The following is a 27832-nucleotide window of genomic DNA, read 5'->3' as shown; positions in this document are numbered from 1 at the left end:
AAGAACTAGGCTGACAGTTTTAGAACAATTCCTTACAGTTAGAAACTGGACAGTGCTGAGCTGCAGGGGAGTGAGTGGGGGTGTGGTAGGAGGTGGATAGGCTTGTTTTTTCTTCAACTGAATTGAGCAGAGAAGATCCAAATAAATGCAGGTCTTTAATCAGAAAATATTTTCTGATAGCTATTAGCTTTGAACATTAATGGGTAAATTGTGTTAGGCTTCACTTCTGCATAGCCTTTTCCTAAAAACTGTAGCCTCACAATAATTTGCTCTCACTGAGTCCTAAAGCACAGTGGTTCTCAAACTTGAGCGTATGTCAGAATAACCTGAGAGGCAGAGGGGGCATGGGGCACCTCTAGAGTTTAATAGGTTTGGGGTGCGGCCTGAGAATTGGCATTCCTAAGAAGTTCTGATACTACTGATACTGCTCATCTGGGGGCAACACTTTTGAGAACTACAGCTATTAACGCATAATCTCTACCTTACAGTTAACTATTTGTATCTTGTCTAGAACTGATCCAGAATTATTTTCCGCATGTCAGTCTGTCTTCCCAGCCAGATTTCAATTCCCTGGGGCAGGGATTGTGTGCTTTATATTTTCCTTTACATCAGTTGGCATATGTTGGACACATAATAGATGAAATATTATATATTGAGAAAAACTTGAAAGAATTTGGTTTCTTCAAGCAGACAGGGATCAACTCTCTTTCATTTTAGGAACCCCACATTTTGAAAAAGAGCATCTAATTTTTTTTCATTGTTCACATTTGCAGAGGAAAATCTTAATATCCCATTCTCACAAAAGAAAAGTTTCAGTCTTGATTTAGGAAAAAAAGAGTTCATTCCTTCATTTTTCCAAACAATGTACAGTACAACTGAACAACAATGCACATGACTGAAAAATGCAACTGCATTTTATATTTCTCACTACTTTTTAAATAATTCAGATATTAAGGAAAAGAACTGCTAATCACATTAATGCATTACATAAATCAAAATTAACTTACCACACAAAATAAATTAAAACATTATTAAATATTAACCTTTTCAGTGCAACATATACAGAAGTCAGAATAACAAGTTCTTTAAAAAAAAGCATCAGGTTTGTTATAATAAAGATAATGAATAGTTGAATACTTCAGTCAGTTATTACATTAAAAAGTGGGGTTGCTTTTCAGTACTGTGTGTGTGTGCTTATCACTGGATCTTTCAGAAAGCCTGGTGAAATCAGTGGCTACAGAGAACAGATCTTATGTTAGAGTGTTAAGAATAAGCATAGGTGTCCATCTGTTTCTGTGATGTCCCCCATGGTCCTAGGCTTTTGAATCATCTCCTGACCCCCTTTTACTGAGCAGGTTGTAAGAAATCAGAGCCCAGATCCTACTAAGGGGTCAGTGTGCCCTGAGCAGTGTCAGAGCCTGGTTGACCCATTTCTGCCAAAGTGCCTGGAAAAGCAACCAGTGGCCCATGTGCACCAAGACCTAGTTGGACAGCCTAGTTGAAGATGCCAGACCCTTTTTTCTACCTGCAGAGAACTGTCCCCCAAGAAGCTCTAGAACCACACCTTCCCCTCCTTCACCAAAGGGGGTGGGGGAATGTCAATGCCACCTCTTCCTTCTTTCTCAGGAAAATAGACTCAGGGGACATTCTGCCCACCTCTTCTGTTGGGACACAATGGCAAGCTCATACCTTGTGTTTTCCCACTTGTAGCCAGGCATGTTTTCCAGATCAAGATAGGCTGGTGTATATCTTCCATCTAGAAGACAGTGTTTCCTGCCAGTGTGCTTGAGGGTCATGGCCTGTAGAACAGGCTCCGTAAAAGATGTGGAAGCACCTTCTCTATTTTTTTAGGAGTTTTTTCACTTCTCCTGAGACAGACATTGAAAACAGCTGTGTTCCCTACTCCCAGGAGTATGGCTACCTATCAAGTCAGGTCTTTGGAATGAGTCCCTAATCATCATGAACACTTGGCTTTCTAAAGAGCAAGGAAACACAAGAACATGCAGACATGGATTAGAAGTTGCATTTTTAACCTGAGATGGGGGCATTTTACAACTAACCAAAGAAGCACCAGTGCATGAGATGGCACAGGAATTCAAGCTTGTTGGCCATCTGATTTCTACAAGAGAAATCACTAAAGAGGCAAGGCCGTGTCATATCCTGGTGGTTGGACAAAGGTCCAACAGGTCTGCCTTGACCCCAGACTCTGCTTTCAGCTCTTTTCAGACCTAGTTTACAGAGGACTGGCCCGAGAGGCACGTCTAGGGTTGCACACATTTGAGCCTGCTCATTGTGTGGTCGTGCAGGCACAAGGAAGGGGGCGCTAATGGCTATGACTTGTTGGACCTGAGGACAAGAGCATTCACATATGCTAAATCCAAAGTCCCCACAGGGAACCAAGAAGGTTCCTTCTGCTTCCATCCACGTCTCCTCACACCTCTGCAAAGGCTCTTGGAAGCCTACAGACTGGACACTGATTTTTCCATTCATTAGGTGAAGAAAGCCTGCAAACATTTTCATATCAGTCCATATTCTTTAATGGCACTCAGACCTCAAAGAGTTTCCAAAAGACTGAGAAAGATTGTCCTAAAGTAAAAACGTGACCTCAAGTTAACAGATGACACTACTCCACTTCTATTAGTCTCTCTAAACAGGAATCTCAGACCTTCAGAGTCTGATGGGAAAAGTGACACTGGAGTCTGCAAGCCAGCAACAATTGGATTGGTCTCCATGTGAGCAGCTATGCATACCAGCCTCAGCCCACATATCTGTTGCTGTAGGACTGGTCCAAGGAATGTAAACTTAGGCCTATTTTCTTTTGTAATTAAAACCTGGGAGCTGCGTCAATTACATGGTGGGGGGCCAAATGGTGAACAGATCCCATTTCTGCTCTCAGAGGTTTGGGTGCACCATGGTTCAATGGAAGTGCCAAGTTAAGACATGGGTCAAAAATTGTCTCAGCTGTAAGAAAGGGAGAGAAAATTCATTGAGATAGACAGACTGGGGAAGAAGAATTAGGGGAGGACAAGATTAGCTGGTAGAAATTTCAAGCAGAATTGACATATTTTAATGGTCACTCCCATGATGTGAGAAGCTCAATGCATTGAATGGTTAATAGGTAGAAATCTTTCATTTTCCCCAAATATTAGTAAAGAAGACTTCCTTTGCATGAGTTTGTATATCATTTCATTGTTATTCCATTCCCAAATTTTAATGACAGTTCCTAGGGATGTGCACCCTGCTGTTTAGTGGGAGGGGGGCAGTGCTTTCCACAGGCCGGACAGTGGACGGTGGGCCGAGATGTGCCCCATGCTCAGGACAGCAATTCCTCCCTTCTCTGAGGGAAAAGTGAGACCCTCCTGGTGGAGACAGCTTGTGAGAGCTTTTAAAAACAAACAAATAAACAAACAAACAAAATCACTGGACTATTTCTCCTCATGCTTGAAAATAAATAAAAAGTTAAATTTCTCCTTTTAAAAATGAAGTAACAAATCAACCAAGTGACAAAATAGAAAATAAATGACCAGTCCCCCTTTCATGGATGTGGCCTGAATGCCTGTGGCTCAAAGCTAATGCTCTATTTTGTAGCACACTCTTGGAAGCCTCCTGAGGAAGTTAATATGTTTAATCATGGAGCAGTGTAGTGAGTATTGTGTTTAACCTGTGTAGACACACACACATTCTTCCTCTCTTCCCCGACAGAGGTGACAAATCTGTGCTGCTGGATTGGCTAACTTGTCCACCAGAATGTACCCCAAAGCATTTACCTCCTTTCTATCTTAAATGGCACAACGTCTGAACCCCAGTCCTTGCTCCCATCAGCGACTCAACTTCTGCTTCCATCTCTGTACCTTGTGGGTGGCTTTTCCAAAGAGGAGACACATTTTAAATCAGTACTGTATAACTTTGCAGCCAGCAACACATCCATCATTAATGTAGAAGTCTAAAAGAGTTTTATGCTTTTTACATTGGCTTAAGAGATTAAAAATAAAACCATCATCCAGCTAATAAATAAGAAATCATCTCCAAGGGTGGTGATGATTTGGGAAGGTCCTCAGCATCATACGTATGTCTGTGGAAGATATTGAGCTGGTTGAGGGTCTTGTGGAAAGAGGACAGTCACAGCTCTTCTTAAAGTTGGCATCCTCATATAACAATGTGCAGTTACCCTTTAACCACCTTCTTCCCCAGTAAGTGGATGAGAAAAAGATGTAACAATGCTGGAATCTTCAGTGCTGGACAAGCTGCATGCTGCTGTGGGCCCATGAAAAAGAAACACAGCCTGGCATCCATGAATGGTAGAAGACAAGTACACTTGGACTCAGACGCCGGCTGATGCACACACCTTATGTGGGTAAATGGGAAGTCCAACCCTTGCAGTTCATTTTTCAACAGTCTTTAAATTGTGATCCACTGATTTCTTTTCTAGATCACACTGAATAACCCCAAGCAGACAGAGTTCTTGATAGAGTATTGAAGGAAGGCCCACAAAAGACAAAAGACTGCACAGGTGATGCAGGCAGAGTACAAAGGTCTGCCGCACACCCAGGGCATCCGTTGCTGGGCTATCCTGAAGAAGTTCTTTCTTTATCAGGACTGCTGCAGTCCATCTGGCCAAACTCCTCCTCTGGGCTCTTCAGACCACTGTGAGAAAGGAAGAACAGGTTAAGCTCTGTGGGCCAGACCCCAGCCATGCTGGCAAAACAGCCTTGAGACAGAATCTTGGAGATGTATCAATCAGCCAAGGTCACCAAGTTCTTTTGGGCAGTCAGACCCAAGCCCAAGTTTTGCTGGTTCAACTTAAGGGGCAGAAGCTTCTGAAACTGTGCTGTCAGTGCTAAAGAAAAGACTGACCAAAAGTGAAATGAGTCACGGCAGGAGAGAACGGGGGATGCACCCTGTTGTGTGGGCCTCTGTTCAACTGGAAGTTATTCAACCAAGCCTATGGCCAGTTCCCCCACAAAGAGTGGTTTACTGGGCAGTGCAAGAGCTGGTCCAAGATTCTGGTGGTAGAATGGCTTCCCTTATGGCCATACAACAACGGACCCATTTGTTTCTCAATGGGTAGGGCCCTGAGGGCATTCTCTGTGGCTGTCATGGTGAGACAGCATGGGCCCCATTCCCAGCAGCTCCTCAGTCAGCCTGGACAACTTCCTATTTGGTCCCTCCCATGATCCCTCTAGAGGTGGGGAAGTATGCATCATCTCAGGGACAGGGGCTTCAGGCTCAGTGCCATCTCTGGAAGGCCAGACCTATCCCCATGCTCAAGGGTGAAGTCCTCTCAAATGTGGGTAGAGGAGAAGTAACATACAGAAGAAACTTACTGTACCCTGAAATGACTCTGCTGAGGTGCAGACAACTGGTACAAAATCTACTATAAATTTTATTAAAAGATGTAAGTAATTTTTCTGTTGGAGCTAAAAGACCAATGGATGACCCCAGAGGCAGTGGAAGAAGGACATGAGTGAGGCCCTTGAGGACCTTGGTTCTCATCCTAGCTCCCTCACAGACTCATGGTGGGACCCAAGTAGGCCTGTGGCAGACTCAGTTTACTTGCATTACCCACAAATCCTCCTCCTCCTTAAGGCTTTTTTTTTTTGAAGATTAATGGATTAGCATCCTGTCAAGTCAAAAGCACTGCCCATGCACCATTACTGTGCTTCTTGAAATGAAGACCAAATAAATGGTGCTCCCTGGGCTTCAGTTCCCTCCAGGTCAGATACCATGAGGTTTAACAAACATATAAATATTCCAACTTCCCATTCACTTTTTTTCCTACACTCTGCATGGAACCTTGAGCTTCTGGAATGTTAACTGTTTACTAGTGAAGGCCACCTTGGGTGGATCAGCCTGGGGTAATTGCCTTCTGACCCATTACTTCCTGAAAAGGAAATTTTATGATGAGCTCCATTGGTCTAAGTACATTCCAAAAACACTGCTGATGTGAGATTTCCCAGAGCTTGACTGGATAAAGGAGCAATTTGGTTCTGTGAGCCCCAAGCTACTGATGCTCAGACGTGCTCCTGAGATGTGCATTTGGCCTCATGTCTAGATGTCTAGTCTGCTTCGTGGATGTTGGAAAAATATTCAAAAAACAATGGAAAACTTAATGATGGTTATAGCATCTAAAAGTTTAAAGAGTCCTTAGAGACCTATAGTCCAAACTCCTCACTTCACAGATGGGAAAAGGGAGATGATTTTTCGAGGGAAAAGGAATGAACACCTATTGCATATCTACAGTTGGTGATCCATTATACTAGATACTTTATTCACAATGCCTTTTTTGATATTTATTCAATTTACACACCTTTTTATTATGAAAATTAAGGCTCAGAGAGGTTGAGTAGCTTGTTAAAAGTCATACAGTCACCGCTAAGAATAAAAGAGCTCCCTTTTGACTAAACACAGCTTAGAATAAACTAAACCTAACTAGGTAGATAAATATCACCTTCCTTTTGTCCCTCATCCTGCTTCAATCTCCAAGAACTTCTGCCCTGACCTGGAGAAAAGGTGGCCGTTTTCTCCACCCAATCAATAGTGTCTCCCAAGGGGAAAATGGCCCTCATGTATGCAGCCCCTTACCTGTTTCCGAGTGGCAGCAAGCAGTCCTTCCTTTCAGGAGTGCACTGGGCTTCTCGTGCCGGCAGACGAGGGCCCGGCACCACTCACAATGTTTTCGGACCTGGCAGCAGCTGCAAAGACAGAGAACACAGTCAAAGCAGGAGCCTGGCAGGAGCACCCAGCTGGTGCAGTGTCTGCCGGAGGGGTCTGCTGGGCAGCTCTAGGCTTAAAACCGCCTCCTGTGGGGCCCTCCAAGGGACAGACACTGCAGGGGACTGAGGGTCTTGCTGGATGGTGGCCTTAAGGGCAGGTGCTGGCCAATAGCAAAAGCACCCATGGGCCACCCCAAAGTACCAGCTCTGTCTGTGCAATTCTGCCAGGGTAGCCTGGCTCTAGCTTTCCAAGCTCTCACAGGGGTCTGTCACCACACGGCTGCCAGCTCCATAAAGTGGCAGCAGATGGGTCATTCTGTAAGTGTAGTAATAGCCTCAGAACTGCTCTCAGGACTGGGACAAAACAGCCACTTCAGGCTGGCAGGGTATTGCCAACAGTCAAGAAGGGATGGTGGCTGGGCTGAACTGACCCATGGAAAGAAGGAGAGAATGAGTCATGAATCTCAGTGGCTTTGAATCCTTCTCTGAGGACTAATATCTTCTATTTGTGGCAAACCCAGCTTCCCAGTGATCCTGTGTTACCCAGAGTCCTGAAGTGTTAGGGCTGTGATGGCTCCTGCCTCTCTCCATGGGCAGAGTTAGCATGAAAGAAGAACGAGAGGACTCAAAAAAAGGTCAGAAAAGAGCACTAAGTCATTCATTGCCCAGAGACACTGACGACTGTTTCCCCAGGGGATAAGAAAGAGGACTTCATGTCCACTCCTTTTAACCTTAATGTATGTATAACCTATGCATCTGCTGACTGGAGCTGGGAGGGATCTCCTGGCTGACGTGAGCCTGAGAACAGATGAGGAAACAAGTCTGTTGCTGTGCTTCCTTCCCTCTTGGCGCCTGGTGGCAATTCATGATCCCCATCCCAGCTGTGGGAAGGTTAGGGGGCCCCAGAATCTTTGGGTAGCAGAGCTAAGAAGGGGCCCTGCAACATTTCTGTCCACCTTGCTTCCGGCACAGTGGCCAGGGCAGTCTGCCTGGCAAGGGTCCCTCCTGAGTTGCATGGTCCAGGTTCATCCCATGCCACAGGCCTGGATTCCAGATCCATCAGTGATTGCTGTCTTGCACTCAGCTAGCCAGGGAGACTTGACCCCATCATGACCCAGCCAGGAGCATCCCAAGGAAAGTGAAATCAAAGCCTCTTGATTTCTCTGGCATGGGATGAGCTGGCCCCAACCAATTCTGCAACTCAGTAGGGCTCCCTGCCCAGGCAACTAGCAGCCTGGTGGGCATGAGGGCTTAGTCACTGGCTCAGAGATTCTAAACTTGGTATCTGGCAAGGACAGGCTGGCAAAGGACAGAGGAGAGGTGGGACTGGCTGCCTTCCTGGGAATGAGAGAGGCTGTCCAGGTATCTTGGTTTGTTTTTATCTCCAAGAAATCTGGTGAAAACGAGCTTTTAAGTCCCTCTGGAGAGACCACACGGTCACTCAGTCTTATTCTAAGGCCCTAGGACCCTTCTGGCCATAGAAAGAAGAATATGGAAGTGATGGGTGAGCACAGGTAGCTAGCAGTGGTCCATTAGGCCAGCAGTTGCTACTGTTCCCCAGGGAGGGTCTTCATGAGGGGCAGAGCCTGAGCTCTGCCCCAGCTTGAACCAGAGCTGCTTGTCTTTTACCTACAAACATGTTTGCCCAAGGCACATGTGAGTGGAATAGATCCTGCTAGCAGAGGAAGGGCAGGCCGGCCCAGTTCAGACCTCATCTCTCACCACTAAGCACCAGCTTGTTCCAGGAGAAGGGTATGAACAAGCTGTGGCTGCTGTCAACAGCTGGGGCTCTAAAGGTCACTCCTTCCATTGCCAAAACCTGGAGCCTGTGGTTTATTTTTATTTATAATTTTTAAATTTAAATATTTTTACTGAGATATAATTAACATACAATAAACTGCACACACTGAAATGTACAGTTTGATAAGTTTTGAGATATGTACACGCAAATGCAACCATCACTGCAGTTAAGATAATGAACATATCTGTCACCCCCAGATGTCATCGCCCCCACTTCTCCCTCTCTCCCACACCACCCCACCCCACTCCACCCCACTTTCCCCAAGCACCCTGATCTACTTTCTGTCACTAGAGCCCAATTTGGTTTGTCTACAGTTTTATAACAATGGAACCATATAGTATGAACTTTTTAAAACAACATAGTGATTAGATATTTATATAACTTACAGAGTGACCTCCCTAATAAATCTAGTACCCTTCTTTCACAATACATAGATATTACAATATTATTGGCCATATTGCATGTGTCATACTTTACATGCTCATGGTTATTTTGTAACTACCAATTTGTACTCCTTAATCCCTTTCCCCTTTTCACCCATTCCCCAAACCCCCATCTGGCAATTGTCAAATGTTCTCTGTACCTATGAGTCTGTTTTGTTTATTTAGGTTTTTTTTTTAAGATTCCACATATAAATAAAATCATATGGCATTTATCTTTCTCTGTCTTATTTCACTCAGCAGGAGTGTGTGTTTTAGATGCCCCAATACCAACAAACCAATAAGCAAACAGGGCAGAGACACTATTTATCTGTCCCAAATCCTAGGCAACCTCAGAGGGTGCAAGTCTGGCTTCCTGCATTAACACACAGCCGTTTACTCCAGCTCTTGCCACAGTGGCCCCACCCACTTACTGTCTCCCCACTGTGAGTTAATCTATACTAAACTACTGGCAGTCTTTAGCTGTGAATTCCTTATGCATATCCAATTAGGTATAAGATCTCTGAGGGCTTGCTTTGTGACTTAGACATCTCCCAACGTTTCCATGGAATACATCTGGGCAGATGCTGGGAATGCACCCCTAAAGTTTCTCCCTTTGCAGAGCAGTCTTATTGAAAGATGCAAGCCAGCAAACGAGGGTAAGAAACATCTGAAAGCAGTCTCTCTAATGGTCTGGGCTCAGGAAGGCTTCTTGGAAGATGTAAGGCAGAAACTCAGGTTTGGAGGATGAGTTGGGCAGAGAAGTGCAAAAAGAGGGAGGGCTGCCATTAACCTGTCACAACAGTTAACAGTGGCCTTTGTGTGGCTTTACAATTTGCAAAGAGCTCCTGTCCAAATGAGGCTGGGAGCTGTTTCCGGTTCACTCTGGAGCACTTGGACATCCCCATCAGGAAACAGTGAAGGCTCCAAACCCGATAACGGGGACAGTGAGCTTGCCTTCAGTCTATGGGGCTTCCAGCAGTGCACAGACCCACTGCTGGGACCCTTCCAGGATGTGTGCCATTTTGGCTGTCACCAAAGTTCCACTTGGCTGAGCTGACACCAATCAGCCATCACAGCAATAAACTGCTGAGGTAGCCCTGTTATCTGGGCATGCTGCAGATGTCCCTGGGCAAGGAGAAGACTTGACTTGAGGGGCAGCAGCAAATACTCACTGTATCAGCACACATGTGATGATGAGGCCAGCCAAGGCCACGATGGAAACCACCACTAAGGCGGTGATGGCCTGCTTCTTCTGGCTGGCGGCCACCACGGCCAGGAGGTCTGCGTGCTCACAGCGTTCTCCGATGTACCCAGTATGGCAGCTGGGGAAGAAATGGACATCAGCATAGTCTCCTGGCAGAAGGTCTTGTTCCCCCAACTCCCCAGGGAAGGCTGGACTGGAGTGACCCAAAGCTCTAGGAAAAGCCCAAAGAGACCTCTCCAGGTGTTGGTCAAGTCACTCCCACTTCCTGCACAGGCACCTCTTGCTTGGACAACGAGGGGCAAGGAATCAGCTTTATCACGTAAGGAGGAAAGGTGCTGTTGAAGCACTTCATTATTATTGTCACCATGCCAGCACGTGGGGGAATGAAGAAGGCAGCAAATGTGTTTATGGCACTGAGTTCATTTTGGCAGTTTGTAAAAATTCAGGTTATTTTTAAACCAAATGTGTGTGTTCAGAATTTCTGATGATGAGCTCAAGAAAACACACGAACCAGCTGGAGACACAGGCTGTGGTTTGCTTATCTTCTTCAAGTTTAATTAGTTCTGCAAGCTGTACCCTGGTGGCCCAGCACATGGGGCACATACTGAAGGTGGGGCCAGCATCATTAACTAGTAGTCGTGGGACTTGAGAAGCCACTGATCTGTGAACCCTGGTCCTCATTTCCAACAACACCTGGCCTCTCTCCACTGAGGATTAGTAAGGGCACAAAAGAGGTCACGTTCATGAGCTGTGTGTAGCCTTTAAAGGGCAATGCCAACACAAGCTGTGATTACTACTGGTCTTGCTGTTACTCAGAGGCTCTTTGGCATCAACTACTTTAGTAATAGCCTCCTCCTATGTGCTAAAGGCTATGCTGCTTCTTCCATCTCACTCTCGCCTGTGCTACCACCCTGATCCTGGGGCAGCCACAAGTGGTTCTCACACGATTCCTTAGGATATGTTCTAGCCATAGGAAGTGATGGCCATTTCCAGATGCAGGTATTTTCCACCACTCCAAACTTATGATTCTTTTCAATAGAAGATACCTAGCTTACAAACTGGTCCCTTTGTCTGGGCTGACTTTCAAATTGTGATGGGAATGTTTGATCACCAACTGCTGCCTTCTCAGGCAGGGAGCCTTCCTTTCCACAGGGGACTTCCCTGAAAAGCAGCCTTGTACCAAACAGTATACACTGGTTTTAGGTTTTGTTTTGTTTCCCCCCTCAAACATGGCAATAACAGATACACTTTTTTTTAAGAGTCTACCTTTTGATGAAGTAGCTAGTCTATTTATTACCTTCACTTTTATTTAAGACATTCGAGGAATAAGGAAAAGTGAGAGGATGTAAAGGGTCTTCCTGGCCCCAGAGGCATTCCGTCTGGGAGGGTCCTGCACCTGTGTTCCTGGCTGCTAGACCCCCGCTGCCAGCAGGGTACCTCGACCAGGTCCCCGAATACTGGACACCCTTGTCTTGTTATAATGCTGTTTCATTGTAACCTTGTTTCATTATAACATTTCATTGTAATGTCAATGAACTGAATTCTTTCTAAAAATTTACATCTTTATTGTATTTTTCCCCATTATCATTTAGTCCCATTATACTCCCCGCTCCCCAGCAATTACCACACTTAATGAACTTAACTCTTATTTATACCAATTAGCCTATGATAAAATTAGTTTCATATTTATCATGTCATGTAAAGTCTCAGAGCTTATCAATGACATTGAGGACTTGCGGTACAGTATATTCTCCTGGAGTATAGGTTTTGCTCAATGTTAACAAAAATGTCATCATTTTAATGTTGAAGGAATAGGTATTCTGTGGGTTAAGATTTACGGCAAACATTAGATGCTGCAAAAATTGCTGCTTAAGACTACCACCTGGGATACCCACTCACACAAGCTTCTGTCTTAACACTGCGTGACGGAAGTCTTTCACTACACTTGTGTCCCAGAGTCCGGTTGTTATGCACCTTAGAGAAAGGTATTTTTTTAGTTTGAATCCAGGCACCTGTTTTTTGTGAAGGGTTATCTTACAGTAAGCATACCTTTTCTGATTTAATCCTTGCACAGAAAAGTCAAGTCATTTGGCTATGCCCACCCTGCTAGTGAAAAGAGAAATTCATACCCAGGTCTGCTGACCCCAGGGTCTAGGTTCTTGCTCACTCACCAGGCTGCTCCCCCTGTGCACTAAACAGGGATTTAGATGAGAATGCCATGGATTTAGCTCTTGATCAAATCTAGTTTTTGGCTTAGCCTCCAATCATGATAGCGTCAAAGATTTGAGCTTATAGGTTCAACAAGGGTGCAAAGGTATTCATTGTTTGGTAAGTAAGGAAGCCGAGGAGGGCCGACTGGGATGGACGGTGCCACATAGAGCTCTCTACAGACCTGTGGAGGAGAGAGCAGGCCCCAGATGGAGAAGAAACAAAGTGGAGGAGGCAGATCTTCTTGGAAAAGGATCTGGCCCACAGGAATCTGAATAAGAACCCTGGCTCTCATAGACTTGGGCTGGCAGGGAGAAGACTGAGGGGCTATGGGACAGGGGCTAATTTTTCTTTTTCTTTTGTTTTTACTTGGTATTAATAATAATTATGTGAAGGCAAAAGTCAAGAAGTAGCTCACCCTATAGGTTGTGAAGCAAACAAAGGCATGGGCCCATTAGCACCAGGGAAAGCTGACAGCAGACTGGACTAGAGGCTGAGAGGCAATGATCAGCAGGTGTAAGCGATAAATAAATCTATGCTGTCTTTGTTGACAGATAACCCTGCAAAGGGTACCATCTCCGGCCTATCTCTGAGTTTTCACCCTATACCCAGATGACTCCCACCTGAGTTTTGGACTTCGTTTATTCGATATCTGACACTGCTTCTTTGCAGGGCCCCAATCTACCCCCTCTAATTTACTACCCATCACCAAGGTTTCACTAACCCAAGTTATCTCTCCTTCCTCACTAGCCCAGTGTCAAACTTGTGTCCAGCACATAGACACTCAGGACATACCTGCCTAATGAGTGAATGACTACTCTTCCCCTTCCCCAGCTCAGCTCCTGTTACCTCCTCTGCCTTAGACTCCATCTCAAAGACTACATTCTCCAAAAAGATGTGATTTACAGACCCAGTCACCCATCCATTCCTTTTTCATATCTCTTTCCTAGATCTCCCTAACCTCTCCTCCTCTGAATGCCCTTAGGACTAAGTGTACCTCTTTGCCTGCCCTTCCACCAGCCTCACTGTAGGCCAGCCTCCCTCCATGCTCCCCAGAAGAGGGCTAGCTCTACAAAAACTGGCGAGCCACTGAACAGAATGGGCTGGGGACCCTGGGATTTGAGTGAATTTTTTCATTTCTACCCAGGAGTTGCAGCCAGGTCAATGAGACTTCTCTATGGACAACTTCTTCCTAGAAAAAGGTAGTGTGATGAGGATTAGCATAAATGTTTGTGCAAGGTCCAGGGTACAGGTGGGTGAGCACCCTTGAGGCAAATTTCATGTGGTTTGAAATGTTGCTACTCTAACCTGCAGGCTTGATTCTAAAACCTCCCCCACCATGAAGTTCTGAAAACCCTATTTAAATAAAAGAGTGGCAGCCAGGTGCTAATTACAGCACATTCCATTTATCTAGGAAGTATGTTAAACTCCTACTTGAAATACCTCTTTTTAATCCCAACAATCACAGTGCATGTGAAGTCAGGGCCGTATTTACTTTGTTTTGCAGATTAGGAAATGGGAGCTTCTAGAGGTTTAAAAACTAATACCATTAACCATGAAGGCTACCTTTCTGGGCTAATGCAAATTAGTCTGGATGACACTCTGGGATAGTGATTTAATGACAAACTCACAAACCTCAGAGCAAAAAGAGAGATGGGCTGCTGATGGCCCCATCAAGTGTGGCAAGTTCCAAAGATGCCCCAGATGCCCTGGAGAAAGAAAAGGTCCTGGGCTGGGTCACATTTTGCTGACTTTCCGTGTTCTTCCTACCACGTTGTGGGTCCTTGACAACAAGCCCTGATTGCTTCAAAACCTCCCAGCAATGGTCCTAGACCATTAAGAAAGTCTTAATGCCAACAAGATTGCTATCACCTTAGTGTTGCAGCTGCAAATACAGCTCGTCCTTGAACATCAGGTGTTTCAACTATGCGGGCTCACTTACATGTGGATTTTCTTCAATAAATACCTGTATTGTTTGTGATCCTTGGTTGGGAGTCCGCTGATGTGTAGGGCTGACTATATGCATTGATCTACGGCATTTATATAGGGGACTTGAGCATTTGCAGATTTTTATATCAGTATCGGGGGTGTGTGTCTTGGAATTAATCCCCTGCAGATACCCAGGGGCAACTAAGATTTTGGGGAGTCAAAAGTTAATACATGGAATTTGGACTGTGTAGAGGGTGGGGGATTTTCAAGGCTCCACTGTACTCAAATCTCAGTTTCTTTGAATTAGGGAGCTCAACGTGCTTCTGAATGAAAACTTACCCAATGAGGCACAGGTGGCACCTGAGTGGCTGCCTCATAGGTGAGACTCTGGGCCGTGGCCTCTGAGAGCGCTGAGAATAGCAAATCTTAGCCCCAAGCATCCCAAATGCAGCTGGAAGGCAGAGTAGCCTGCGGCCCGCGGGCTTGGCCTCTCCCCAGGCCTCCCATATCAAAACCACTATGAAAATGGGGTCTGGGTGTTTTAAAGAAAAGGCCAAAGGTAATTCTGATGAAGGCAGAGTTGACAGCCACCATGAAGGTTTTACCAGTGGCATCAACTCTAACTGCCCATTGGAATTACCTGGAAAGGTTAAAACAAATCTGACCAACTAGATCAGAACCTCTGGGAACAGGGCCTGAGCATTTCTATTTTTAAAGCTCCCAGGCGATTCTACTGGGCAGCCAACGTTAAGAACCACAATTTTGACTTTCTGGCCTTGGGTTGAGGGGAGGTCCTTTCTCCACCCCAATCATTTCTAATAATAGGGATGCTTCCTGGCTGCTTCTTATGACTGGGGGAAAAAAGAAAACGTTTGGCGACTATTTTTTTTGATATTTTTAAAAAACATCCCAACTTTCTAATATTAGACTTAATGAAGCTGATTACTTTAGGTAAAAATTACACAAAGAAGGGAAGAGTCACTTTACCTGATCACAAATGAGTGACACTTGACACAGCTGCTGTCCTCTCCTTTACCTCAGGCAGGCACTTGTTCCCACCTGGCTGCACATTAGAATCACCTGGGAGGCTCTGGAGACTGCCAGGGACACGGTCACACCCCAGGAAATGGTCATCCCATTGCTCTGTGCACCCAGGTGATTCCAATGTGCAGTCAGGCCTGAGAACTGCTGAGGTGGAACTATCACTGAAGTAAATACACAGAATCAAGGGCCTGCAGTTCAGAGTCTGCTACTTCCCTTCCTCCCTTCCTTTTTCACCTTCCCCTCCTCTCTCTAGGCATTTCCCCAGGGTGGTGGCTATAAAATGGGCCCCCTCATATCAAGTGCAGAAGAAACAGAAGATGCTACACCCTGTTTAAGACAGAATCTGAACCAAATAGAGGTTATTTTATCTGTCACAAAGGGAAATGGGAAATGTGTAAGACTGTTTTAAAAATATCATCTGACCATTCAATTTCATCTGTCTAGAGTGGGTTTTCCCAGACACAAGGTTCTGGAATGCTGTTTTGTCTTCACAATGCTGAAAAGGAGGCTCTGGAATCACTTTCAGGCTGTTTTCCCAAAATAAAAAACGAAACGGAGGAAGTGCATGAAAAAGAAAGAGTGTAGCTCTGGGAGGGTGAGGAGGTGGCCTGAGCTGCAAAGGGAGTTTGCAGCTGGAGATCAAAGGCTCCAGCCAGGGGGGCCCTGAGGCCTTTTCATTTTTGTTGCTGATTAAGTCTGGAGGTTGGAGCAGTTCTTAGGAGCAAGCTTTGTGGCTGTAGGACTCTCTGTTTTAACAAGAATTAAATGATGTGTCTTTCATTCTCCTCTGCTGGGGGCTTGAGGGTCTTTCAGTCCTATGGAGCCGCTGGGCTTCCTCCCTAAGTCCCTTGTGCATGTGGTTCCCCGTGAGCGCCCTTTTCAAATTTTAAAGAAATATGATAATGCGTATAGAGTTGCTCTTAATGTTCTTCTTAAGGAAGAATTTCCCCAACTAGAAAAGGAGTGTTTCTATGCACATTGTGAAATACATTAGTTACTATAAAGCAGAAAGAAAAAGAAATGAGAAAGCCCACACTGGTGCACATTCTACCTCCGCAAATGGCAGCTCAATGAACATGCTTCCTTCCAGACGACTCCTATGTAGTTTTTAACATAGTTGAGATTTTTTATACTTTTGTATCAGATTCTCACTTAACATCTCTTCACCCTTTGACTGTCATTTGAAACTCTCCAAAAGTCCTTTAAAATGATTGTACAGTAATTTATGTGCATGGTTTGCTTCACTGAACCCTTATCATTTAGACTGATCCAATTTAGAGATCGTACCTAAAGCCAGGTGATTATCTCTGATTATCTCTGTGTACACATCTCTCTTTGCATTTGATATTATTTCTGCAGGATAGGGTCCCACAAGTTGGTACAGCATGGTACAGACTTTGGAGCCAAACTATCCTGGGTTCAAATCCCATTTCCCACTTAATGCCTGTGTGACTTCGAACAAATTACTTAGTCACTCTGTGCCATGTATTCTGGAACTTTAAAATGTGACAGAATACTTACTTCATAGTTGTTATGAGCACTAAATGAGTTAATAGCTTGTGAAGTGGTTGGCACAAAGGAAGGGCTAAGTGCTGAGAATGTGAATAAAGGATGGGAGCATTTTGAAGGCTCTTGGGAGACCTTGTCTTCATAAACTATGATGTGCTGTCTGGCAGGAGGTTAATGCTCTGATTTTTAGCCAAGTCTTTTGGCATAGGTCCCAAGACAGACTCTTTAATATGGGGGCCAAGGACCAAGTTGACCAAGGGCCAAGGAGTTTGGTTTCAGAAACATGTTTATACCAACTTGCCTTTAGTGTGGAGAAAATCTACAGGGCTCGAGTGGGAGTGAGGCCCCTGAGCCCAGGGGCATCTGTATTGGGCTTACCTACTCTTAGCCTCTTAAGAACCAGATTCACCAGGTTCTATAGCCTCTCCGCTCCTGGGGCTTGGGGAGGAGCGAGCCAGATGGAGGAAAGGCTTTCTTTGCAGCTCTGACCCACGGGCCTCATGGGACAGCCCCAGTTCCAAGGTCTACCTGACTTTCACTGCTCCTTTCAGCAAGATCTTTCAAGGTCATTCAGCTATGGTGACAGTAACAATGACCTGATCACAATGGGGATGGTCCTGATGCAAAATGCTCTTATGCTTTGCTGGGAACTGGGCTTGGGTGTCTAATAGAACTTTCTGTAATGATGGAAATAGTCTCTAGTTATGTCATCCAATACAGTAGCTTCTAGACACTTAGAGATATTGAGTACTTGAAATGTGACCAGTGAGACTGAGAAACACAATCTTAATGCCTCACTGGTCTAGTCAGGGTCTGTTGTTTTGAACAGCAACAGCTCTGCAAGCATTACGGTCACTGGGTCCTCATCACAACCCTATGAAGTACGAGTGTCCTCATTTTATATAAAAGGAAACTGAAGCTTAATGGAAGAGCTAAGTCATTTGTAGAAGTGACTCAGGTCTGTCTGACCTTCAAAGCTGTGCCTTTAACGGCTGTGGTGGCTGCCTGGTTTGTGACCCTCAGATCTGCTTTTGGTGGGTTAGATAGAGAGAGGATGAGGACACACACTTTTTCCAGACATGGGGATGATAGTGATGCCATAACTTCCTAACCTCTGGGCCCCACCACCTGCTGGTTGTTGAAGTGAGAGTTGATTTACATAAAGTGGCTCAAGCACCCACAAGAAAACCTCTCAACCCTGATCTCATGGGAGATGTGTTCCTGATCACACAGAGCGGTCACCTCTCTCTGGGTGTTTGACTCTGTTCGGATGCCACCAGAACACCCTGTGGCCAGGGCCATGTGGAATGTTTTCCTTGGCAGACGGTACTTTGTTTTCACACTTTGCTGTGGGAAAACATTAAGCCAGGGAGTTCAGTCACAGAGGAGCATTTTGAACAGGTGAGAAGCTTCAAACTATCGAAACTTCAAACTAGTTGCCACTGGCTGCCAACACTGGAACCCTTAAAACTTGTCGCCAGGGTGGCTTCCTTCAACTGTTTTCCTTTGTTTGAAGGCTTCTGCAGGCAGTGTGGAATCTGCCTCAGGGAAAATACAGTGAGCCAGTCTTCAGCTTGGATTTCTATGGCTTTACTGTCTTGGGAAATTCTTTTCCCATTTGTTCCCTAATGTAGTTGGGTACCAGCAGGGTTTTATTAAAGGGAGACATAAAATACAATCTAGGGTTCATCTGAAGCACAAATGCTTAAGGACAATTTTCACTACCTTTGGCTATCTGACTAGTTATTTGTTTTAGCTTTTTTTCTTGACCTTGTATTTTAGTGTGAGGTGTCATTTGAGGTTCTCTGGAAAGACTATTGTTCTTCAGGATGACAGTAGTTTAGAAAGAACTCCCTCTTTTGAGACTATCATCTTGGGCTACTGTGGGTTTTCTTTCTAGGGCCATGAAAGACAAGGCCTTACTGCAAGGTGTGTCAGTTTTACTGACCAGAATGTGTGTGTTGGCTTCCCAAAGCTGGGGCGGGTATGAAGATCAGGGAGGGGATGTCCTGCTTTCTCTGTAGAGACTGAGTTTCTGGTCTAGTGGGAATTAATTAATTAGAATGTTCTTCTAGGTACTACACATATAATTGGTGTGAGATGTGGTCCTGTCCTGGGTGAGCCTATCAGCAAGCTCATGTCATGTAAAAGTGGAGACTGGAGAACCGGAGAACCTGTGTTTGTGAGAGCCTGGGCCTCTGCATGGAGATGTGAAACCTGACTTCCAAAACACTGACAACTAATTAAAACCACCAAAGAACGATGCAGATTGCCATTTACCACCACATAAAACACGTCAGTGGGCTGAATGCCCCATAATCTGGGGGGAAACTGAGGTAAAGAGGTGGTTATTGTTTGTGGGGCTGTGCCTCCCCACAGGAAATCACCTTTTCCAAACTGTGAAACTGTCTTGGCTATTTCCACAGACCCCACACTGGACCCACAGGGACCCCTTAAAAGTCTGTGGTCAGGGCAACCAGCCTGGAAACGACCCTGACCTTTTTTGGCAGACAGTTTACCTGCAGCAGGAAGGTGCCAACACCGTTCCTAGAAACCAAAGAGCCTAGTAATTTCAGATGCTCTGGGATTCCAAGCAAGTTGCTTAACTTCCCTGAGTTGGCCCAGTTTTCTCATTTATACAATAAGGGCAAGAATCCCTACTTGAGAGGGGAGCTGTGAGGATTCCATGAGCCACTGTATGTGGAGTGCTGTGGGCCATGCCTGGCTCTAGCTACAGCTTATATTGAGAAATTACTGTGTAGTGATATTTATAATGTGAATGGAGGAGACAGCCAGTCAGTCATCCTGATGATCAAAATGTAATGGTGGGTAAATGTGATGGATAAGTATTTCCCTGAGCCAAGAGCAGGGCTTGGGATCCAGACTGAGAACAACAGAAGGCTTCCACCAGTGAAGAGGGTCTTGGCCACAGATGAAGTTATTGCTTTGGCTCATCTGCTGACCCACGCTGGAGGCTGCCCACTCTCAGAAGGTTTACACCAGCCCCTGATCTGGTGGGGAAGGCACCTGAGGAGAAAAAAATTGAGCTTGGGACAGAGTTTATCAGAACTCAGCAAAGACTTGCCCTCTCTTTCCAAAGAGGGTCCTCTCAATGAACAGCCAGGGGCAGCCTCCCGAGGTCCCAACATTGGGTGCTATTGGAGGGGAGAGTGCCTTCTGCCTGCTACACTGGGAGTGTTCCTGATATCTGGGCCAAGAGGCGGCACTTCCTCCAGGGCCAGTGTTTTTCCACAATGACCTTGGGCTGCTGACAAAAACAACACCATCAGTCCCCCAGGGCCCCTATGTGTGTTTCAATAAGAATGATAATAAGGAATAATGACAGTGACTATCATCATCATTGTACCTTGTATTTATGGGGTGGGAGGGGCTCTTAGCTCTGCAGACATGACCTGGGAGCATCACACAGTCCTTCCTCCAGGGGGAAGGTGGCCAGTGTGTCTCTCCAGGTGAGGCTCAGAGGCACCCCAAAGGGCTGCTCAGGCCCACACAGCCACACTTCAGGGAGAAGGAATCCCCACACACTGCCGCATGCTGCCACAAGCTCTCTTGGTTCTCAGTTTCTCTTGGGCTAATGCATTTGATATTCTTAAGCATCATGGTTATGGATTCAGCTTCAGGAGCCAGTCTGGTTTTGAATGTAAACTTTGGTATATAGCCTGGGCACAGCCTCCCTGTGTCTGCCTCATGAGAACATTAGGAAGATGACATAAATTAACACATGTATTGTTCTTGGAATGGTGACTGGCATGAGCAAAAGCTCAATAAATGTTATCTTTTATTAACATTTAGTATTATTTGCTGGTACTATTAGGTTGGACCCCATGAAATTGGGGACTTTCAACCATTTTTGACCTATAAAATGCCAACTTCATACAGATGAGTGGTCCTTAATGAGGGCAGCGGGTGATTTTGCATCCCTCCACCAGGACATTTGGCAATATCCAGAGACATATTCGACTGTCAGGACTATGCGTGGTGGTGCTACCGGCACCTGGTAGGTAGAGGCCAGGGATGCCGCTAACATCCTTCAGTACTCAGGTCAGGCCCTATGACAAATGATTATCCAGCCCTAAATGTCAATAGTGCCAATGTTGAGTATAGGGCCACCTAATAGCTTTCTGGTGCGGACAGATTAATTTTCTTAAAACATCCCTTTGCAAAGCTGACATGGCTCCCACTGCCACCAGAATAAAGGCTCACTTGCAGCAGGCTCCGGCCTCTCCTTTATCTTCAACCTCGTCTCCTGCCTGCTGTAGCTGCACTGACTGGGGATAGCAGGTCCCTGACACTCAGGCCTGGAGTAACCTCTCTGTTCTCCCCACCAGCCAACCCCCAGCACCTGCTCTGGGAAGCTTTCTTCAAGGGCCCTTCTCCCCCAGTCTGGCTGACCATGGCTGGTGGCTCTCAACTAATGCGACTCTGGGTCCCATTCCTGCAGATTCTGATTTGGAAGATTGGGGTGGGGCTCAGGTACACTTTAAGAAGCCTCTGCAGGGGGCTTTTGCTCAGCCTGCTGTGGAAACCACTGTGCCCTGGCACACATCCTTTATACTAGGCTGCTCCTGGTTCTGTTGCTGCTTGTGTACACTAACCCCTTTGCATACATTCCCACTTATGTTATTAGCTGCATGTAAAGGTGCTACAGGGCAGAGACTTCATCGTAGAGACTCTGGCTACTCTAAGGATCCAACTCAGTGCCTTGCCCTCCAGAAATTCTAAGTAGTAAATTAAACTTGAATCCAGGAATTTTCAGACTTTGCCGAACCCAGTACTTATGTGAGATGCATGTTAAAATGCAGACCTCCAGGCTCCAGGCCCCCAGGGGTCCTGCCTCAGTGGCTCTGGGCTGGGGCCCTGGAACCTGAATTTTTCACCAGCTGGGTTTTGATCCTCCAACATGCTAGGCTTCAGGAGTCTCGGGGGCTTCTGGCATGCCTCATGGAGGTAAACATCCTTTTAATTGGTTACTGGGCCGCCCCTGCTCCAGAACCCCAGGACACCAGGACACCAGGACACCAGGGGATACTTACACACATGCTGGCTTGTCCTCCTGCACCAAAAACCTGCAGGTTCCATGGAAGCAGAGCTGACTGTGGGAATCTGGGCAGTCATTAAAATAAGACATCACAGCTGCAGCCATGGGGGGATTTGCTGAGGAAAGAAAAGACATTTGGCTCAGATCCACAGTCCAGGAAGATATACCTGCCCGCCCCCACCAGTCTGGAGGAGCAGAGCCCTGAGGGCTGGGATTTCTGGTCCCTCCATAGCTCTCACTTCTACCGGCCAGTCCAGGACTAGCAACTCCTATACCACGTGCTTTCCATCAGGGCTTTATTTATTCATTTATCTTTGTAGAAAACAAAACAACCTCTCCACAAGATTCTGTGTGAGTCAGAGATGCCAGAGCTGTTTTACTATTCAGAGCCTGCCATCCCAAAGTGACCTATTTTTGCTTTTTTGCAAAGTGACGGTGATCTTTTTTTTAAAGATAGCTTCATAAAAATCTGTTTGAAATCTGAGAAACCAGAAGAGTACTATCTAACCATTAAACCGATGCTTTTGCACTAATGATGTAACGAGATGTTCATGATACACTACTGAAAATTAGACGCATTTCCAAGATGGTCTGTATGGTATGATTCTGCCGAAACAAACATGGAGAAGTCTGGAAGGCTCTGCAAGAAGAGGGTAGCTGGGCTTCTCTGGTGTGGTGGGCATGGCATGGTTAGCCCATGAAGGTGACCTGAGGCACATAGTCCAACTGGGGGCAGCACAGGCAGTAACAGGAAAGCTTGGGGAAGAGGGAGCGAGAACAGAGTTGGGGGGCAGAGACCAGTCCTACTCATGGCCCTGACACCCATAACTCTTAAGAGCCAGGGACACTGCTAAATCTCTCAGGGGTTTCCTTTCTTGGCTTTCATACAGGAATGAAAATAGCCATCCAGGAGCATTGTAAGGAAAAATACAAGAAGAGACCTGTGGATCAGCCCAAAGGGCATCACTTTGGATTTATTTTATTAAATTCCAATAGCCTTGTTTTGTCCAAATAACACCTGACACATATGGTAGCTATTCCAAGATGGCATGGTAGATGTAGTTTCCATTGCTTCTTTCGAAAGGTCCTCTTATGCTTGTGTTTTAGGTATTTGAGCAGTGGGTCTTTCTCACTAACTTTTTTGGAAAAGATGTTCTTGGAGATCTTGCTCTTTGAGAAAAGGCAGCCCATCTCAGATTGTGGGGTTCTAGACCACCACTGAACATTAAACTCACACTTCTGCCTTCCTATTCATGAATTGCTTCTAGAAGTGTCATAATTTTGGGAATCTCATAACCCAGTGGAAAAAGCAGAGGCTAAAACTACATTAGAATATTTGATGCAGAAGGTGAGATGGCACTCAGTGGTTGTTATGCACATGGGCTTTGGGAGGCAGAGAGACACGGATTTGAATCCTGCCTCTGCCACCTGGAAGAAGTACTTGAACTTTTCTAGTCTGCTTGGGCTTCTATAGGATCAGTAGTCCACCTGACTTATGGGTGGCTCTCAGGCTGAATGAGGCAAAGCTTGATCTGTACAGTACTCAACAAACTGCCTGCCATTTACCACTCAGATGTTAGTGTTGCTGTTATCATCACTGACAATCCACGATGCTGATGAAATCCCACATGTGATGAGGCCACTATAGTACATAATCTCCCCTTCCCTCCATAAATTTAGTACAGTGTGACTAAAAGTTCAAGTGTCCCCATTAGCCTTTAATGACAGGTACTTTCACATGTGAGGACAAACAGGAAGCCCAGAGCCAGGTGGAAACATCCACTCAGGGCTGCTGCCAGCCTTGTTCCTCCTGGTTGCAGCATGTCCCTGGCCAGCAGCAGTCTCCAGGACAGGGGGTCCAACTGCCTTGGCTGCGAGTCCCAGGCCTGGGTGGTTGATGAACAGGCTGGCCACTCACTGCCAGTAGACACCGGAAGGGTCTGCTATAATTCACAAAACTGGCTTCTCTGTGTTCACTAAATGTGTCAGGGAGTGAACATGGCAAGATGAAGGGGCTAGAGACTAGCCCCTGTGGATCTGATTTGATTTAGACTTTGAAAAAGGCTTTTGATAAGCTCTACAAAAGGCTGTTTAGACAACCACCTCTAAATGGCTAGAGGGAGTACCTAACCAGGAGTTAGAGCTAGGCTCTTCAATGTGTGGTCTGTGGACCAGTGGCTTCATGTTCCTGAAGTGTGTTAGAAAGCCAAGTTTATGGCCCCACACCAGACCTACCAAATTAGGATCTTTGGGGTAGGGCCCAGGAATCTGGATGGCATGCTCTCTAGATGCTTTTATGAGATAGATTTCATGTACAGTACCGTTTGCCCTCTGGGAAATTTGTTAATGTTTGAGACATTGGCTTGTATTATACAGGAAACAACAACAAAGAAAAGTGTAGAGACAAAGGCCTCTCAGAGATGGAATATGACAGGGGCCCCCAAAGGGATCCTTTTTGAAGCAGGTCATCTTTCAGAAATTCAAACTCCTGTGTGATACTAAAGCCAGAGATCTGCTGAAGCAAGTTCTTTTGTGGTAAAGTGTCATGTCAATAGAAATACTGAAAGAAAAACTCTGGATCTGTCTTTTGGGAACAATACTCTCCAATACTGGTGAGGGGTAGACTCAACGTCACTGTCTTATGTATTTATATTTTATCTCTTTTCATAAATGACTTAGCAGGCTTTATAAACATGGGTACCATAAAAAGAGGACACAAATGGAAAAGATTTTGTGTATGTGTGTGTGAAAGAGAGAAGAAGAGAGATGGGGAGGGAGGCAGGGAGAGGAGACACACACAGGAAGGGAAAAGGGAAGGAGGGAGAGAGACACAGAGACATACAAAGCAGAGAGAGAGATAGGGAGACAGGCAGGGGAGGTTGCGGGGAGAGAGAAAGAAATGGAGATGGAATCAGGTAGTGAGAAAGGAATAGAGATATCTGGGCAAAGGAAAATAAAGGTAAGGATTGAAAAGAACAAAGAAGTCAGTTATTGGTTTATATTCAAAGACAAGCATCAGAAAATCACATGCATGTACGGAAGCCAAGTGGTGGACCCAACTCTATGTCTTCTAGCAGTCTGAGCAAGGATGCACACCGTTCGTTAGATAGAAATGCATCCATTTTGCACATGTAGGACAGGCTCAGCTTTGCCCAAGTCAGAGAACAGCTTCTCTTCTGCAGCTGCTTCTGAAGAGGACTTCACGTGCTATGGTGGATGACACCCTTCACATTCCCTCAAAGACAATGCAGAAGCATCCACCGAGGGAAACTGTCTCCACCCTTCACACAGCTCACTAAGAAGCCAAAAAGCCCAGTTGTTGAGGAAACTCAATGCCACAGTCACAGTGATGGCAGCTAAGGGTGCTGATTTTGCTCTCTGCAGTCCAGACCAGGTGAGGACGGGAGCTCCTAGTCCTCTATAAGCTCATCTTTCTGATACAACCAAAGGTGCCAAGGAGAGACCAAGGGAGCTTGATGCTACGTGATTATCAAAATAACTAAAATACTTTATTTTTAATATCTTTTCTCCTGATGACAAAAGTGACACATTGTGTAGAAAACTTTTGTAAATGACAATGTAGAATAAAAGCATCTTAGAATAAAATTCATCTCTAATCTACTGCTTCGAACTAGGTAAGTACACCATGTACATACTTATGTAAATTTAACTGTTTCTGTCCTGTTACATGTGTTTTTCTCCCCTGATATAACCACAAACATCTTAAAAGTGAGCATTTAGTTCAACACTCTGCAAAGGGTGCAGTCCTGGTCTTAACCCTGAGAAGTTCAATGTGTGAGATATCAGGGGTGGGTTCTCTTTCCAACAGCACATTCTGCAGCTTTGGGGGATGTGATCTGCATGTGAGAAGCGGACAGGGGACAGGGCACCAACAACAGTTCCGAGGGTGAGCCACGTTCTGGCCCTCTGTTCTGACTGTGCCACTTCAGGGTGAGCCAGCCACAGACAAGGAGTGGCAGGGGGCTTGTCCGCCCTCAGTGCACCTGGGTAGCCTTGTGGACGAATGCCCCTAAAAGCTCTCTGCAAAGTGCAAAGGACATCATAATGCTCTCATTGGGAATGACTGTTCTTGTTTTTGTGAGTTTTAAAGGTGGTTGTCTCAGATACCACCTGAATCAGCAAAGGAGATGCACATTGCACCATGGTCAGGCCAGGCTGACAAAACCATCCCTAGATGTTCCCAGAGCTTCACCAAGTCTGGGAGGAAAAGGACTCTGAGGAAGGCTGGGGAGGGGAGGGAGAAGAGGGGTTACCATGTTCTGAGTGCCAGGTGCTATTCTTATAGCATCTCACGAATCCAGGCAGGGTAGGTGGTCACAACAGGTAGAGGATTTGCTCAGTAACAGGTAAAATGACCTTTACGGTGAAATCCCCAAATTCCCAGCATCTTTTCAGAGAATGAGTCTCTCAGCCTCTCTGTCTCTTTTCCCTCCCCCCATATTTCCTCTACCTTCCTGCATTCTTTCCCTTTCTTCTTCTTAATTTTCCTTTCCCTTCTTTCTGAAAACTCAAGGAATTTCAAGTGAAGCAAGGAAAGGCCTAGACACTTAAAAGGGGATACCACACTCATTTAGAAAAGGAAGGCAGTGGAGGTCAATGGGGAAAATCCAAGGAGGCCCCCATGGAGCCCAGACTGAGGGCAGAGGGCTGGCCCCATTCCCCAGGGCTCTCGACCCTGTACTCGTCTCCTCCAGGCATGGAGTCTGATTAGCACTCGGGGCTCACTGGAAAATCAAATGTTCCAGGTTTCAGAACAGACCTCATAGCGACCCCATCAACAACTGGAGTTTCAAAGCTGCTCAGTTCCTGTTGCTCTGAAATTTACGAGAGGCTTCTCCAACATGTTAACTTAGCATACATCTTATAGACACCACTGTTGTCCAGGGAAGCTGTGAAGCTTTACCTGGAGACCATGGATCCACTAACAGGGCCTGATGACTAGCTTCACTCGTGGGAAGAGGATCTGGAATGGCAATCTAGGGGCACAGAAACCATAGATTCAATTCACAGGAGGGGTCTCTCCAGTTCAGAAGGGCTGGAGAGGCAGTCGTCTAGGCTGCTCCTTCTGACAGCCTTGCTCCCTGGAGAATGGCATCCACACCACCAAGTACAATTGCCCCCTTTTTAAAGCAGCCTGAATTGGACTTTCTGCTGTGCTGGTGGATGGGAGCTGGCTGAAGCCATGGCTCCTCACGTTCTTGTCCAGATGTCAGAAGTGGCGAACTTGTAGGAAGCTTACATCATTTTTAGCCATTTCATTACTTCTTCAAATATCATGGCTGACTTTCTGACAATTTATTAACAACACTTGACTTTTTAGTAGGAACTTTAGTAGACAAGGTTTTTGACCTGGGACTAAATATTTTCTCTCTTAGACAATACAATGGCAAAGCCAACTAATGCTTTTGGAATGTCTAGGAGAAAAGGCAGTAGATTAATTAAACGAAGATGGAAGGCAGCAAGCAGCCCCTGGTGACGCCAGGGGAGTGTACACAGCTGACATCTGCACTCTGATGCTCCCCATTGGCAAGGCAGCCATTCTGCTGCAGGGCCAGGCTAGAGTTACACATGGTTGTAGCCTCACTTCTGGGACATGGACTGGGCTCGCTTCAGGCCACCAGTGACCCATTTTACAGGGATGGAATTCCAAGCTCACATGAGACAATGCAAAACCTCCACAGTTAGCCAGCATGTGAAGAAGAGGCTGGTACAAAGGGGATAACACAGGGTGGCAGAAGTGCTAAGCTAGAACTTAGAGAAATCAGTAGTGTAGAGCACGGGAACCTCTCCAGATAGAAACTGATGAGCAGGCACCCTGGTCCCAGGCATTTGGGGGCGGGGGGGTGGGGGTGGAATGACAATAAGAATGCTGAGAAGTTTTATAAGTGATCCCAAAGAGGAAGAGCATTGTCAGTACCGAGT

The 27832-nt window shown here is 45.8% G+C and overlaps 1 protein-coding gene across 1 annotated transcript in view; it reads right to left on the bottom strand.

Annotated features, from left to right (window-relative positions):
• Positions 1–727: 727 nt before the first annotated feature.
• TGFA (transforming growth factor alpha) overlaps positions 728–27832 on the bottom strand; it is a 101739-nt gene continuing 74634 nt past the window's right edge. The window contains exons 3-6 of the mRNA XM_036028104.1: positions 21885–22005; positions 10109–10258; positions 6583–6692; positions 728–4644 (exon numbers count right to left, since the gene is read on the bottom strand). Of these exons, the coding sequence (XP_035883997.1) occupies positions 4637–4644; positions 6583–6692; positions 10109–10258; positions 21885–22005 (389 nt within the window). The 3' untranslated portion in view covers positions 728–4636. The remainder of the gene's footprint in view (positions 4645–6582; positions 6693–10108; positions 10259–21884; positions 22006–27832) is intronic.

Source organism: Phyllostomus discolor, chromosome 6 (assembly GCF_004126475.2).
Source record: "Phyllostomus discolor isolate MPI-MPIP mPhyDis1 chromosome 6, mPhyDis1.pri.v3, whole genome shotgun sequence".
NCBI lineage: Eukaryota > Metazoa > Chordata > Mammalia > Chiroptera > Phyllostomidae > Phyllostomus > Phyllostomus discolor.
Note: the sequence above shows the minus strand (reverse complement) of the source record. Positions and strands in the feature narration are given on the sequence as shown.